This window comes from Cucumis melo, chromosome 4 (genome assembly GCF_025177605.1).
Source record: "Cucumis melo cultivar AY chromosome 4, USDA_Cmelo_AY_1.0, whole genome shotgun sequence".
Lineage (NCBI taxonomy): Eukaryota > Viridiplantae > Streptophyta > Magnoliopsida > Cucurbitales > Cucurbitaceae > Cucumis > Cucumis melo.
In genome coordinates, this window is record NC_066860.1 from 8,230,331 (window position 1) to 8,243,914 (window position 13,584).

The following is a 13,584-nucleotide window of genomic DNA, read 5'->3' on the forward strand; positions in this document are numbered from 1 at the left end:
ATATTTTGTCGTTTTTTTATATTTTTGAAAAGACTCATTTATTTTATATATATTATATTTATTTTAATATCATATTTTTTCGATACCAGTACTTCCCCGTGCCTCATTTTTACTAACATATCTTTTGAGGTTATTTACACGCATAATTTTATATTTTATGTTTTAGTTATTTTTCTATGTGAATAAACTCAATAATAATATAATTTTTCAAGAGAGAAGTCCATGGGTCCTAAGGGGGCCCATTTTGAAATTGGAAATGCAAAATTGAAAATTGATGAATTTGGTTGGGTGCATGAGGAAGGAAGGAAGAAGGTCTATTAAATTTTAAGATGAGTTTGAGAATTAGGTTGGGGTTTGCATTCAAAATGTACTTAATTCAAATATGGTATCCAATTAAGGAATGTAATCTCAATGAAAACGAATACACAAAACTAAAAACTTTTTAACCTCTCTTTGTAGGGTTTGTAAGTTCTTTAATTCTTTGGACATCACAATCCTCTCGTTTATTGCTTCGACAATGTAAGACGATGGTCATTTTTCTTATATTGTTGTCCCAACTTTCTCTCATCTTTTTTATCCTTTTTTAATTTTGAGTGTCTCCTACATTGCTGTATCCCTCCTCAATAAATGATGATGCAAGAATCAGTGTCACATTTTAAATGATGATACAAGAATCAGTATCATTGTGACTCCAATGATAATGTTATGCTTGCTACATATAGAACACCATTTATTAATAGCATTGTTAACTTCATTGAGGCTATTACTTTATATGAGGTTCTAAAATTGATTAACTAGGACGGAATATCTAAACGAAGCTTATGCCTTTGTTGATTCTATTTATGATCTCTTAGTTCTTTTGGTCTATTAAAGACTTCCTTTTGGTCCATTGCAAAAATAATTTTGTCAACCATGACTTAGCACAATGCCTGGCGATTTGATTCGGAAACCACCCTCAATTGACGGATTCCAGTTTATTTGATGATTTTTTAGTTTCTTAAGTTTCTGGTAATTAACCAGATTTATCGATACAGCATAAGAAACCAAGGGAAAATGGAGGAAAATCTTACGTATAAAAGTTGCAGTATTAATCAAAATACCTCAAATATATTAATATGAAACTCCTCCGAGTAAGTAGAATTTTTAAATTTGAAAGTTTCAACCGAATATAGGGGAATTCTTCCTTTTCTATTTACATGACAATAAGTTAGTGTATTTATTAGTCTAGTTGAGATAATTAACCATAAGGTGTTTAGGTATTTGTTTCACATGAAAAGGGAAGTGGATGTTTAATTGGTAAACTACTTTTTTTTGTTAATTAAATAAAATTAAAAGGATGAGAACTTAAAAAACACCTGATCTAAAGAAAAAGATCATCCAAAAAAATTGGATGTTTCTAAATGAAGAAACCTGAGTTGATTTTGGTTTTTCAGCTGGAGAAAGGAGTTTTGGATGAGAATCTTTCTGATGCATTTCCAAACCATTCTGCTTTGTTTCTTTCTGTATTAATTCAAGTAAACAAAAGAGCATATATGGATTATATCAAATCAGATCTGTTCTACTTTAGAGTAATATAGTAGAACAAATGCCAAGAAAATTTTATCAAATTGCAGCCACCAAATCAGAAGATATGAACAAAGTTTATTTAGATGGCTCAACGAGATAAGATTGTAATAAGTAGTATCAAATTTGGTAGAAATAAGTACCTAATGGCTACGATGACCCTTTTGCTTGCTCACGAACACTAGTCAGTGGACGCAATCATGTGTTGGCAAAAGATTTTATAGATTGGAAGAATCCCAACTGGCATAGACTGCTCCAATGATTTTTTCGTGTAAGATTGGCCCCGAACAAACAATTATTCCCCGATCGAGACCTTCTAAGTACACTCCCTTTGAGAAATCCAAGGGACGACCTCCGGCATCTGTTACCACACCTCCCGCTGCTTCTACAATGATAACACCAGCAGCATGGTCCCATATCTTCTCTCGGTATCCGGTCCTTGCAAACTTCATAAAAATCTCAGCATCGCCACGAGCAATGGCAGCATACTTCACCATACTATAGACTCGCAACGGCTGCTTCCTGCCACATAAGTATAACCATTAAGAGAAATTGAAACTACTGCCACTGGAGCAGTTCAGGTTGAATGGAATTTTGTGTTAAAGATGTGCAAATCCCTGTCATACTAGTGGTGATCATCACCTGATTAGTGACAACCATAAGAATCCATTAAAAGAGCTCCACATGTTATGCATAAAAAAGCCCCAAGTTCAATATGTATAAATTGCTTAAACATATCAAAAAAATTTATTCAAAAGCATTCGCCGATAAAACAATGTATTAACCTAACCTAAAGTTTGGCAAAAGTCTTTGTTGTGCTGTAAATAATCTGTTATGAAGTTGATTTCTCCAAGTATTTTAACCAATAAAGTGAATAAGAAGATGTTTCATTTATTTGCTGATTCTCGAATGCTACAGCACAGGTTTTATCATGTAATTTTTAGTCCAGTCAGTCAAAAATTGCCTCTTTAAATCCATTAACTAAACAAAAAGATGTAATATCGACAGCGCACCTAAGCCCTACACTATGAGCCAGCCCTGCAGTGAATGAGTGGTTTGAGTTCCGCTTCTCCACAGGTTCACAGAAAGTTGCATGGGCTGGATCATCGATTGAAGATACCTGAATAAGGCTAGCTGAATTTGGCCACTCAAGCTTCTTATCACCATGGACTAATGGCTGCATCCATGCCCCATTACAGCTTTTCTTTGCATAAATGACGCAACCTTTTTCCAAGGTATCAGAACACGGTTGTAATAATAACTTTGGCGTCGATACCTTATAGTGGTAGTGAAAACATTCCTTCTTCAACGGATAATTTGGACAACCAAGAACTCCAAGAATTACTTTACCATTTTCAATCAAAGCCAAAGCAACAGCATATTGATCCCCACGAACAAAACCTAAGGTTCCATCAACAGGGTCAAGCACCCAATGTCTTCCTGTGGGGCCACCAGTTGAATTACACCGACTTATAGCCTCGAGAATTTCCCAAGTTCCAAGTTCTCTGGCTGGACTTTGAAGACCGTACTTTGGTGCTTCAGCCAAGCACTCATTTACAGTTTTTACCACAGCTGACAACAGACCTACCGAATCTGGTGTAGAAAGAGTTTGTACATCCTCTTCAGCAACAATGGATACGTTTTTGCTTCCAAAGTATTCAGAAAGGATCCAACTAACAGTTGCTTGTACACTCCAATCTGTTCATGAGTTGACCCAACCGTATGAAAAACCAATTAATGAAACGATAGAGGAAGATATAAACAGAGTAAAATAGTGAGCAAATAACATCAATTGACAGTTAAAAGAAAAGACAAATCAACTTCAATACCTCTTGGTTAATCAACAACATATGTGTTCCCTAAAATATTAAATTTGGATTTCTCAAGTTTCATTGATAAATGGAACATAAAAGTAAAGTCAAGGCCTTAAACAAGCCACTCAATTATGTTACTAAGCACTACCTACTCTAATTCTTCTGAATATTACTTCACAAACAAGAAAAAGATACAGAAGCTTGAATTTCAAACATGAAAAAAAATAGTAAAATGAATCGAACCATGAGAACTAATTATGCAATCTTATTATCATTAGCAAAGTTTTAGATTCCTCCGTGACCGTGAGATAAAAGCTGCCCTAGCACTCCACCTCTGGTGTCACCCAAACTAATGCTGCAGACTAGCACTTTACCATAACTGTGGGTAAAAACTGTATTCAATGAAAGTTCAATGAATACAGACATGTCTACTAAAAGTTCAATGAAAAAGGAAGGTGAAAGCCTGAGAGAGGGAATGAATGCATCCAAAAATAAGGAAATTTCCCTATTTGATATGAGATTAAGGAAGCTCGAAGCACCCATATTCAAGAGGGAGGAACAAGAAAATCCAGATGGTTGGTTGAATAGTGTGGAATGATACTTTGTCGTGAATCGACTAACTGAGAAACATAAGCTTAGACACGTATGCTCTCTCGAAGGAGAAGCACTTGATTGGTATCAGTGGGAAGAAGAATGGGAACTGATTGCAAGTTGGAAGAAATTTCGTGAGCTGTTTTTGGATCGATTCCAGTCAGCAGAGGAGGCTGATCGTTATTCCCATCTCATGAGGTTGCACAAGTGTGGACGGTGAGGGAGCACTGACAACAATTCGAGAAATATTCAGCTCAATTGAAGGAATTAGGGCAAAGTTTGTGGCTGAGCTAAAGAAGAAGATCCCGAGCGAAATGCGTAAGTTGAACTCGATAGACCAAGATGACTTTGGCCCAATTAATTGAGGAGGACCAAGCCATTCAACCAAAGCGTTTGAAAGAGAGCTAGCTTGATAGCACGAGAAATAAAATCGGGTCAGCAATGGGTAATTCAAGCGGGTCATCAAGCGGTTTGCAAATTGGAAAACACGGGAAGTTCTACGACAACAATCAGGACGGCTCGTGATAATGACAGTCGGAACACTGGAGGTGATGCTAAGCAAGAAAAAGAAAGGTATTTGCTTCAAGTGTGATGGGAAATTCAGCTTCGACCACAAATATAAGAAGAAAGAATTACAATTCATGTTTGTACAAGATGGGGAGGACATCCCTGTGGGAAGAGGAAGGCGATACTGAAGGAGAGACAAACCAAAATGACGATGGTGTCGTGGAGGTAAGGGATGACAAAGAAGTGGCCCATTTTTCCTTGAACTTGATGGCAGAATTAAGCTCTCCACAGACGGTGAAGGTCAAGGGGTTGGTTAAAGGACTTGAGGTGGTGGCGTTGGTAGACGGAGGAGCAACCCACAACTTTATTGACAAAGAATTGGTGGCCTCACGTAAATTGCCAACGTCGAACACAGAGGATCCATTCAGGGCACTGGAATTTGAAAAGGAGTGGTCCTCACTATTGCTGATTTGACAATTACCTAGGATTTTCTGCCTCTGCCATTTGGAAGCGCCGACATGATATTGGGGGTGTTTATGGTTGGAGATGTTGGGCAAGGTCACGGTGGATTACCACATGTCAGTCATGGAATTGTGCTTGGGGATTGGTTGGTGCTATTACGAGGACATCAAAGTTTGGCCACATCACAGATAACGTTAAGAGCAATGATGAAGACTATGAAAACAGGTGACCAAGGACTGTGGATTGAGCTAAGCACTGTGGAACAAATGGCCACGAAGGGAAGATGATCGAGGGGAACAGAAAGTCGGGGGTGTGCATAGAGAAATTCAAAAATTGTTGGAGTATAGGGAGGTATTCTTTCCCTTAGAGGAATTACCTCCAAGCAAAAGTAATGATCATGCCATATAATTAGAGCAAGGAGTCGACGCAGTCAATGTTAGGCCATATCAGTATCCCTAGTGCCAAAAAGATGAGATTGAGAAACTTGTGAAAGAGATGTTAATGGTGGGTATCATACAACCAAGTTGGAGTTCTTTTTCCAGCACGATGTTGTTAGACAAGAAAAATGATGGAAGCTAGAGATTTTGTGTGGACTACCGGGCATTAAATAATGTCAGCCCCAGATAAGTATCTTATACCCCTATAGTCGATGAGCTATTAGATGAATTATATGGTGCTACCGTGTTTTCTAAAATTGACTTGAAATCAAGATACCATCAAATTAGGGTGAAGCCAACAGATATGCATAAGACAACATTCCAAACTCATGAAGGGCATTATGAATTCCTCGTCATGCCATTCAGATTATGAAATGCTCCGTCAACCTTCCAAGCAATTATGAATGATATTTTGCGGCCTCATCTCCAGAAGTTTGTATTAGTCTTCTTTGACAACATTCTCATCTACAGCAAGACTATAGTAGCTCATCTGCAACATCTAGTGGGTGATGGAAATTTTGATTGAAAATCAGTTTGTAGCCAACAGCAACAAGTGCCAGTTCGAGGTGTTACGGATTGAATATTTGGGACATATTGTGTCCAAGGACGGAGTGGCAGCCGATCCAACAAAGATTAAAGCCTTGGGAAAATGGCATGTTCCCTGAAATTTGAAGGAACTTAGAGGGTTTTTGAGACTCACTGGATACTATAGGAGATTTGTCGAGCACTATGGGAGCATTGCCCTACCATCGACACAATTGCTCAAGAAGGAAAATTTTCGATGAAACCAAGATGTGGATATTGCCTTTCAGCGTTTAAAGGAAGCCATGATCCAAGTTCCTGTATTGGCTTTACCAAATTTCAAGAAGCCCTTTGTGGTCGAGACAGATGCATCCGAAGTCGGGATGGGGGCTATCATGGAGAATAAACGGCCACTTGAGTTTTTCAGCCAAGCATTAGCACCTCCCCACAAGTTCAAGGCAGTGTACGAGCATGAACTGACGGCTATTGTGTTTGCTATTCGAAAATGGCGACCATATTTATTGGGTAGGAGGTTTATTGTTGGCACCGATCAGAAAAGTTTGAAGTTTTTGCTCAAACAACGGGTAATAGCAAGGGAACAGCAGCGCTGGATCACCAAGTAGATGGGCTATAACTTTGGGATAGAATATAAAAAGGCTTGGAAAACTCGACCGCCGATGCTTTGTCTCAATTACCAACAACCATGGAGTTGGGTCTGTTAAGTATAATAGGTGGTCTCAATGTTGCTGTATTTAAAAAACAGGTGGAAGATGAGGAATTGAGTGAAATATGGAAAACTCTAAAGGCAAGGCAAGGGGGTGTTGCTGGCTATTCCTTACGTTGGAGACCTTTGCTATAGAGGCCATTTGGTTATCCTGGCGTCATCTCCAACCATCCATCTATTATTAACTGAGTTTCATAAAAATCCAATTGGTGGCCACCAAGGGGCCCTCAAGACTTATCAACGTTTGGCTCGGGAGGTGAATTGGAAAGGTATGAAGGCTCGAGCTCGCTCCTTCATCGCAGAATGCGAAGTTTGCCATCAAGCTAAATATCTCACTTTGGCACCAATAGGATTACTCCAGGCTATCCCAATCTCGGAAAGTGTGGGAAGACATTGCTATGGATTTTGTGGAAGGGTTGCCCAAATCTAGGGGCTTCGACACAATTCTGGTGGTCGTCGATCAGTTAACAAAATATGCACACTTCCTCCTTTTGAAGCATCCACCCAATGCTCATTCGGTGGCGACATTGTTTATACAAGAAATTGTGCGTTTAAATGGGCATCCTCGGAGTATCATCTCAGATCATGACAAGATTTTCACTGTTTTATTTTGGAAGGAATTATTCAAAGCCTCAGGTACTCAATTGCGTCGCAGCACGACCTACCACCCACAGACCAACGGTCAATCGAAAGTTGTCAATTGTGGCTTGGAAACTTACTTGCGGTGTTTTGCCATGGGGAAGCCGAAGCAATGGGCCAAATGGATACCTTGGGCAGAATAGAGTTACAATACTGTCACCCACTCCGCTAGGGAGATGTTCCCATTTACAGCTTTATATGACTCGAGATGATATGCTAGCCACTTTGAAGACCAACTTATAATGGGCTCAACAACACATGGTTGCCTTGGCCAATAAAAAAAGAAGTGAGGTTGAATATGATGTTGGTGATTGGTTATACTTGAAACTGAAGCCATATCGGCAGACTTCTTTAGCACACCATAGCCATCCCAAACTCGCTCCACGGTATGTGGGCCCTTATCAAGTTGTGAGCCGTGTGGGGAAAGTTGCTTATAATTTAGCTCTACTGCCCACTTGGGGAATTTATCCCGTTTTTCATGTCTCTGTATTAAAGAAGGCGACTAGTACCAATCTGCCCATTCTGCCTATCCCTACCAATTTAGCCCCTGACCTGAGCTTTGTTTTACAACCGGCGGAGGTATTGGGACTGCGTAATTCACCCACAGAGGAGGGCAGTTCGGAAGTTCTAATTCGCTGGGAGCATAGTTTGCCGATTGATGCAACATGTGAGGTGTTTTCAGTAATCAAAGATCAGCACCCAGACTTCCACTTTGAGGACAAGATGGCTCTTTGGGGGGCCGGTAATGATAGGCCCCGATCACTAAGGTTTATGTTAGGAGAAATGCAAGAAAGAATCAGAATATTATGAAAAGGGGGTAATATGAGGTTGTTGTAGGTGGGCCCGTAGGAATGCTGGCTGTTAGTAAGGCCTTCTGTGAGTTGTTATATAGGGTGTCTGTGTGGGAGAAAGGGTGTCTGTGTGGGAGAAGGTACGAAAAATATTACTATTGTAATCGTTCTCTTTGGAGACAATTGGGAGAGAAAGGGAGCTCTTGAATCTTCCCTTGAGTGCTGATAAATAAAATTGATAGGCTGAGTCCTAATACTTACAGTGTTCACAATTCCCATTCACTATAACTACAAATTATATAATCAACAACTTCGTCTATTTTCATTTTTTGCTAAACAGCGTTCGATTAGATGCATCAATAAATCAGGAGGAACTTTCTACCTAGAATCATGAAGCAGCATGATTACTGTGGCGTCATTTTCAGAAACTCAACATTTATTACAAACATTTAAGTTACATTTAAACATCAGCTTAGTAGGTAAAAAATGACTTGGAGAGAGTCCGTGTGTCATCTTCCTGATACATCAATATAGAAGATAATAAACAACTTATAAAGGATAAACAGTTCAAATGACAAAAGGAAAGAAATGAGAATAAACAATGAAAGATAGCAGAAGAAAACGATGTCTGGAGGGAACGCACATTTACTGCAAAAATAAACTACAGAGTACAAAAATGTCCCCAGTAACCTGTAGTCCAATAAAATTAAAGGTCTCTATCACAAACCTAACAATATAAAATCATAAACACCTGCCCTTTGGACAACGTGAGGAATCATGAAACTAAATTACAAAAACAGAGAATGATGGATGAAAACAACCTGTACCCCACAATGACAGCATTAGACTTTACGGTGTCTTCTTGATCTCAACAAAGTATCAAATACATTACATATATTCATTTTCTTACATTTTCCATAAGCCAAACAAACACAAACATATAACATGCAGTTCCCACTTCAAAGTTAAAACAAAACGCAATCAACAGTAACATTCAACAACAACAAGAAAAGGAACATCGATAAAACAACAAAATAAAGAAAGAATACCGGCAATTGTCACCGGAGAATCATCATCCTTGGCCTTAACCTGAGCATTGCCGTTTTCAAGCAAACCCTCTTGAACTCTACGGCAAAGAGCACAAGACAAATGAACAACACGAACCGCAATATCCAACTCCTTCGAGTACTCTCCATCCTCCATTGTCAAATACCCAGAAGTTTTACACAAAACCCAGATGTTAAACAGCGATTCTAGCGAAACCCAATAATATCAGGAGGTGCTGTTCATTGTTATAAAGATTGAAAACGTCGAGGCATTTCGAACAAGATGATGCATCGGGTTTGCGGTTGAATGGCATGTAATGTGAATGGTAATGTTAATGTTAACGAGGGCCGATTTGGGTTACTGTTATGGGAAAGGTATCTGGCAGATGGAAGGCGATTAGAGAGGAGAACTTGAATTTTTGTGCATTTTTGGCAACCCACAAAAACCACAGGTGTCACTTTCCCCTGTATATGGAATCGAGAATTTTGCCTTTTTTCTCACTTTTCCTCTTTCTTCCTTCGATTATTTTTTCTTCCTCATCGAAATCTTTCTTGGGTTCAAACTTGAAAGACAGGAGGTTCGAATTGTGAATTCAGTTCGATTCCTTTTAAGAGTTTTTTTGTTTATTGTTTTCAGTTTTTCAAATTTCCCTGGTAGAGCTTCGATGTTAATGCAAAAAGTTAGGATATTTACAAGTCTGCGTAACAAAAGGAATATCCGTCCCAAAATGAATAAAATTTTAATTTGAAAAAGAATTCAAATTTAACTTTAGGAGAAAAGGCTTATCACACATTTCTTTTGATTTCGTTGATATGACAGACAAAAGAAAAAAACCAATTCAACCAAAGTGATATAGTTGAAACATTCAATATACACCTAGGATAGAGTCTGATACACTTATATCTTATACACTAGTGTTGTACCACGGCCATTGTCCCTGTATACTTAAATATTAATTTTTAATATTTGAGATGTTACTTAGAAATTTTATTCAATATAATTATGTTTACCCATGACTTGAGATTAATTTTAAGATTTTTTTTCAAAATAATAATAAAAGCAAAGGGTTTTTTCAAAAATAAAACAAAATGTAAAAATATTTAACAATTTAAAAAAAAAAAAAAAAAAGCCTACAAGCCCACAACACCAAATAACAAAAATAACCCGCAATTAATTGATCACACATGCGTGAAAAAATTGTTTTGTACCCAGTCTAAACGATCTCATATCGAGTCTAAACAATCTTTTAGCAAGTATAAACGATCTCGTAGCAAGCCTAAAGCCTAAAAGATTTCGTAGCAAGTCTAGATGATCTTATACCCGGTCTAAACGATCTCGTACCAAGTCTGAACGATCACATACCAAGTCTAAACGATCACATACCAAGTCTAAACGATCTCACACTACAAGAAAATGGAGGATTCTCGACACAGAAAAGGACGTTGGCATAAAGAACGTCGAGAATAAGGGCTTTCCCGACGCCGTCAACAACGCGTCGGGAGATGCGTCGGAAAAACAATCTTTCCCGATGCACCACGAAGGTGTCGGCAAGTATACGTCGGGAAAAGGGTAAATTAATTTTAAAAAACGAACTATTCCCGACGTCGTGAACAGTGCGTCGGGAGCGACGTCGGGAATAGGGGTTTTTCCCGATGCTGCATCAAACGTCGGGAAAAATGTTTAATGAGCATCGGGAATTCCCCTTTTCCCGACGCGTTTTGAGGGATTTCCCCATGCCACGTCACTGTGTCGGGAAATCTCCTTTAAAATCGTTTCAGTTCTGTAATTTACAGAACCGAAACCAAGAGGGAAAAAGAGAGGAGAAGCCGAGATCGTCGTCGCGATTTCCGTCGCCCTTCCGCCGCTGTTCCGCGGCCGTCTGTCGCCGCCCTCCCTCGCCGTTGTCCCTCGCCGCCGTCTGCCACTTTAGGTAAGTGGAAAATGAAATTTTATTTAGTTTAAATTTATGTTTTAGGGTTTTTTTTTATGAAAATTAGTTTAGGAATTTCTTTTGGAATAGATTTTTGTTTGTTAAATGTATTTTTGTATAGAGTGTGTGTAATTTGTGGTTGAATTGAAATTTGAATGGTTTAGGGTTTAGGGTTTTTTAGAAAATTGAATTGAGGGGGGATTTTATAGTTAAATGAAAATTGAATGGGGGCTGAATTGGGGGAGGGGGGTTTATTGTTAAATTGAAAATTGAATTGGGAGGGGGGTTTATATTTGAATTGAAAATTGAAATTGGAGGGGAGGGGGTGTTAATAGTTAAATTGAATTGGGGGGGGGGGGGGGGGGGAGGGGGATGTATAGTTAAATTTAAAATTGAATTGGAGGGAGGAGGGTTTAAGTTAAATTGAAAATTGAAATTGTGGGGGGGGGGGGGGGGGGAGTTAATAGTTAAATTGAATTGGGAATGTAATATGTGTGTTAAGATTTGTTTTGGCTATCCTGCAGTTATGGTAGCCTGTTTGTGTTGAATATTTTTATTGTTAATTTGAGACGGCTATCCTGCAGTTATGGTAGCTTTTTGATTTTGAATTTGTTTATGTTTGGGATGGCTATCCTGCAGTTATGATAGCCTTTTTTGTTTTGAATTTGTTGGTTTCAAGGGGTGGTAATAGGATAGCTTGAAGTATTTTGTTGTTAATAATTAGGTTGTGTTGGCTATCCTGCAGTTATGGTAGCCTCTGTAGTTTGGAGGGGTTCGTAGGATACGAAGATATTTTGAAGTATTTTGTTGTTAATAATTAGGTTGTGTTGGCTATCCTGCAGTTATGGTAGCCTCTATAGTTTGAAGTTAGTTATTGAAAAATAGTGAAAATTCAGGGGAGTAAGTTATAGTGACAAATTAAACCACGTATGCACATATTTATATCTAGTTTATATATTTTGATTCTAGCTATGTTTCGTATTTGGTTATTGAATGTTTGTTTTTTATGTCCATAGTCATTATGTCATATCGACGATCAAATTTTATGGAGACGGACGATATGTTCCTTCAATTTGAGAATGATTTAGATAACATTGCGGGAGAGTCGTCATCTGTGGGCGACAATACGGGTGAGTCTAAGAATTTTCTTCATTTTAATTTACAAATATTTCATGTAGGGGTTTCTAACTTTATATGTTATTGTCTATTTATTGAGCAGGGTCTTCTTCTCAACAAACGACTCCGACTCCTAGGAGACGTGCACAATCTCGACTCTTGGAGTTAGAGCGCCACGTTGCAATAAATGGCCGTATTCCGATGACAAATCGCCCCTGGAGCGGAAAAGCCTATTTCTCCACAAGTCGTTCGCTTCAGCCAAGTGATAGGCATGTGCGTGCGAAAGACATTTTCCGTTCGCTTTCTTAAGTGGGCAGACGTTGGGAGAGAATACATTGAGGTCGTCAAGGGTGGCCTCCAGGTAATTAAATGCACTACACATTTATATATGATTTCATTTGAAACATGACTAACTTTAACCAATCTAATGTGTTATGTTTGTAATGTGTAGCGATTGTTTGTGTTTGATTTCAATGATCAAGCAATGAACAGGTTTGTTGAGCATCAGATGCTCACGACCTTTAAAGAGTTTTAGGCCGACTGTCATAAACATTTCAAAAAGTACAGCGAATCGGAGGAGGCTCGTGCCAACCCACCAAACGCATTGGTTGGACGTGATGAGGATTGGCACTTCCTCTGCGACCATTATATCAGCCGTCCATTCCAGGTATTTGTCATGATTAATTATGATAACAAGTTTTAATATGTATAAGAAATAAACAATATAATTGTTTTAATGTAGGAGCAATCACGGACAAACAAGGCTGCTAGACAGAAGCAGCCTTACAATCATAGTAGCGGGTCCAAGTCGTTTCTACAACGACAGTATGAGCTCGCTGAAAGAAGAGGGCAGCCTGTCGATCGTGTGGAATTGTTCCGGGAAACACACGTTCGAGCTGGGACATTCGTGTCGTAGGCCGCCGAGGATGCGCATGTAAGTTATACCCTTATTAATTATCCACTTTCATTATATATTTTTGCGCGTTACCTAACATAATTTTTAAATTTGTTGCAGAATCAAATGCTGGAACTCCAATCTCAACCTACCCCAGAGGGTAGTCAGCCACTCTCTGAGGATGAGATATGCGATCAGATGCTGAGTAGATGACCAGGCTACTCAAAAGGCCTTGGTTGGGGACCCAAGCCGAAGGCCCGCAGAACGTCGAGTGCGAGCAGTTCGTCGACATCTTGTTCGCAGTCCGCAGAAAAAGAGATTGAATTACAAGCTAAACTTCATGAAGCTTTGGAACGGATTGAAGTACAAGATAGAAATCATCAAGCATTAGCTTCACAAGTGGAAGCTATGAAAAGGATGATAGAAGAACTAACTCGTACACAATAGGGACCACCATATGATCCCTAGCTCTACGGTATGTATATGTCTCTATTATTCTTAAGTTTTTGCAATATATGATTATGTATTAAACTTAGTTATTTTTCT

General features: G+C 38.8%; 1 protein-coding gene across 2 annotated transcripts; it reads right to left on the reverse strand.

Moving 5' to 3' along the window:
* Positions 1–1,156: 1,156 nt before the first annotated feature.
* On the reverse strand, positions 1,157–9,749 carry LOC103495010 (PAP-specific phosphatase HAL2-like). 2 transcript variants are annotated; one of them, XR_007820058.1, is made up of 4 exons: positions 9,100–9,749; positions 2,577–3,261; positions 1,707–2,085; positions 1,157–1,500 (listed from the first exon to the last, which is right to left on the reverse strand). XR_007820058.1 is itself a non-coding variant. In XM_008456436.2 (3 exons), the coding sequence occupies exons 1-3, from the start codon at positions 9,251–9,253 to the stop codon at positions 1,782–1,784; spliced, it is 1,143 nt and encodes a 380-aa protein (XP_008454658.1). In that variant the 5' UTR covers positions 9,254–9,749; the 3' UTR covers positions 1,516–1,781. The 2 variants fall into 2 exon arrangements, 1 of the variants encoding a protein (XP_008454658.1); XM_008456436.2 differs by lacking the exon at positions 1,157–1,500 and having other exon boundaries at positions 1,516–2,085.
* Between the last annotated feature and the right edge of the window lie 3,835 nt (positions 9,750–13,584).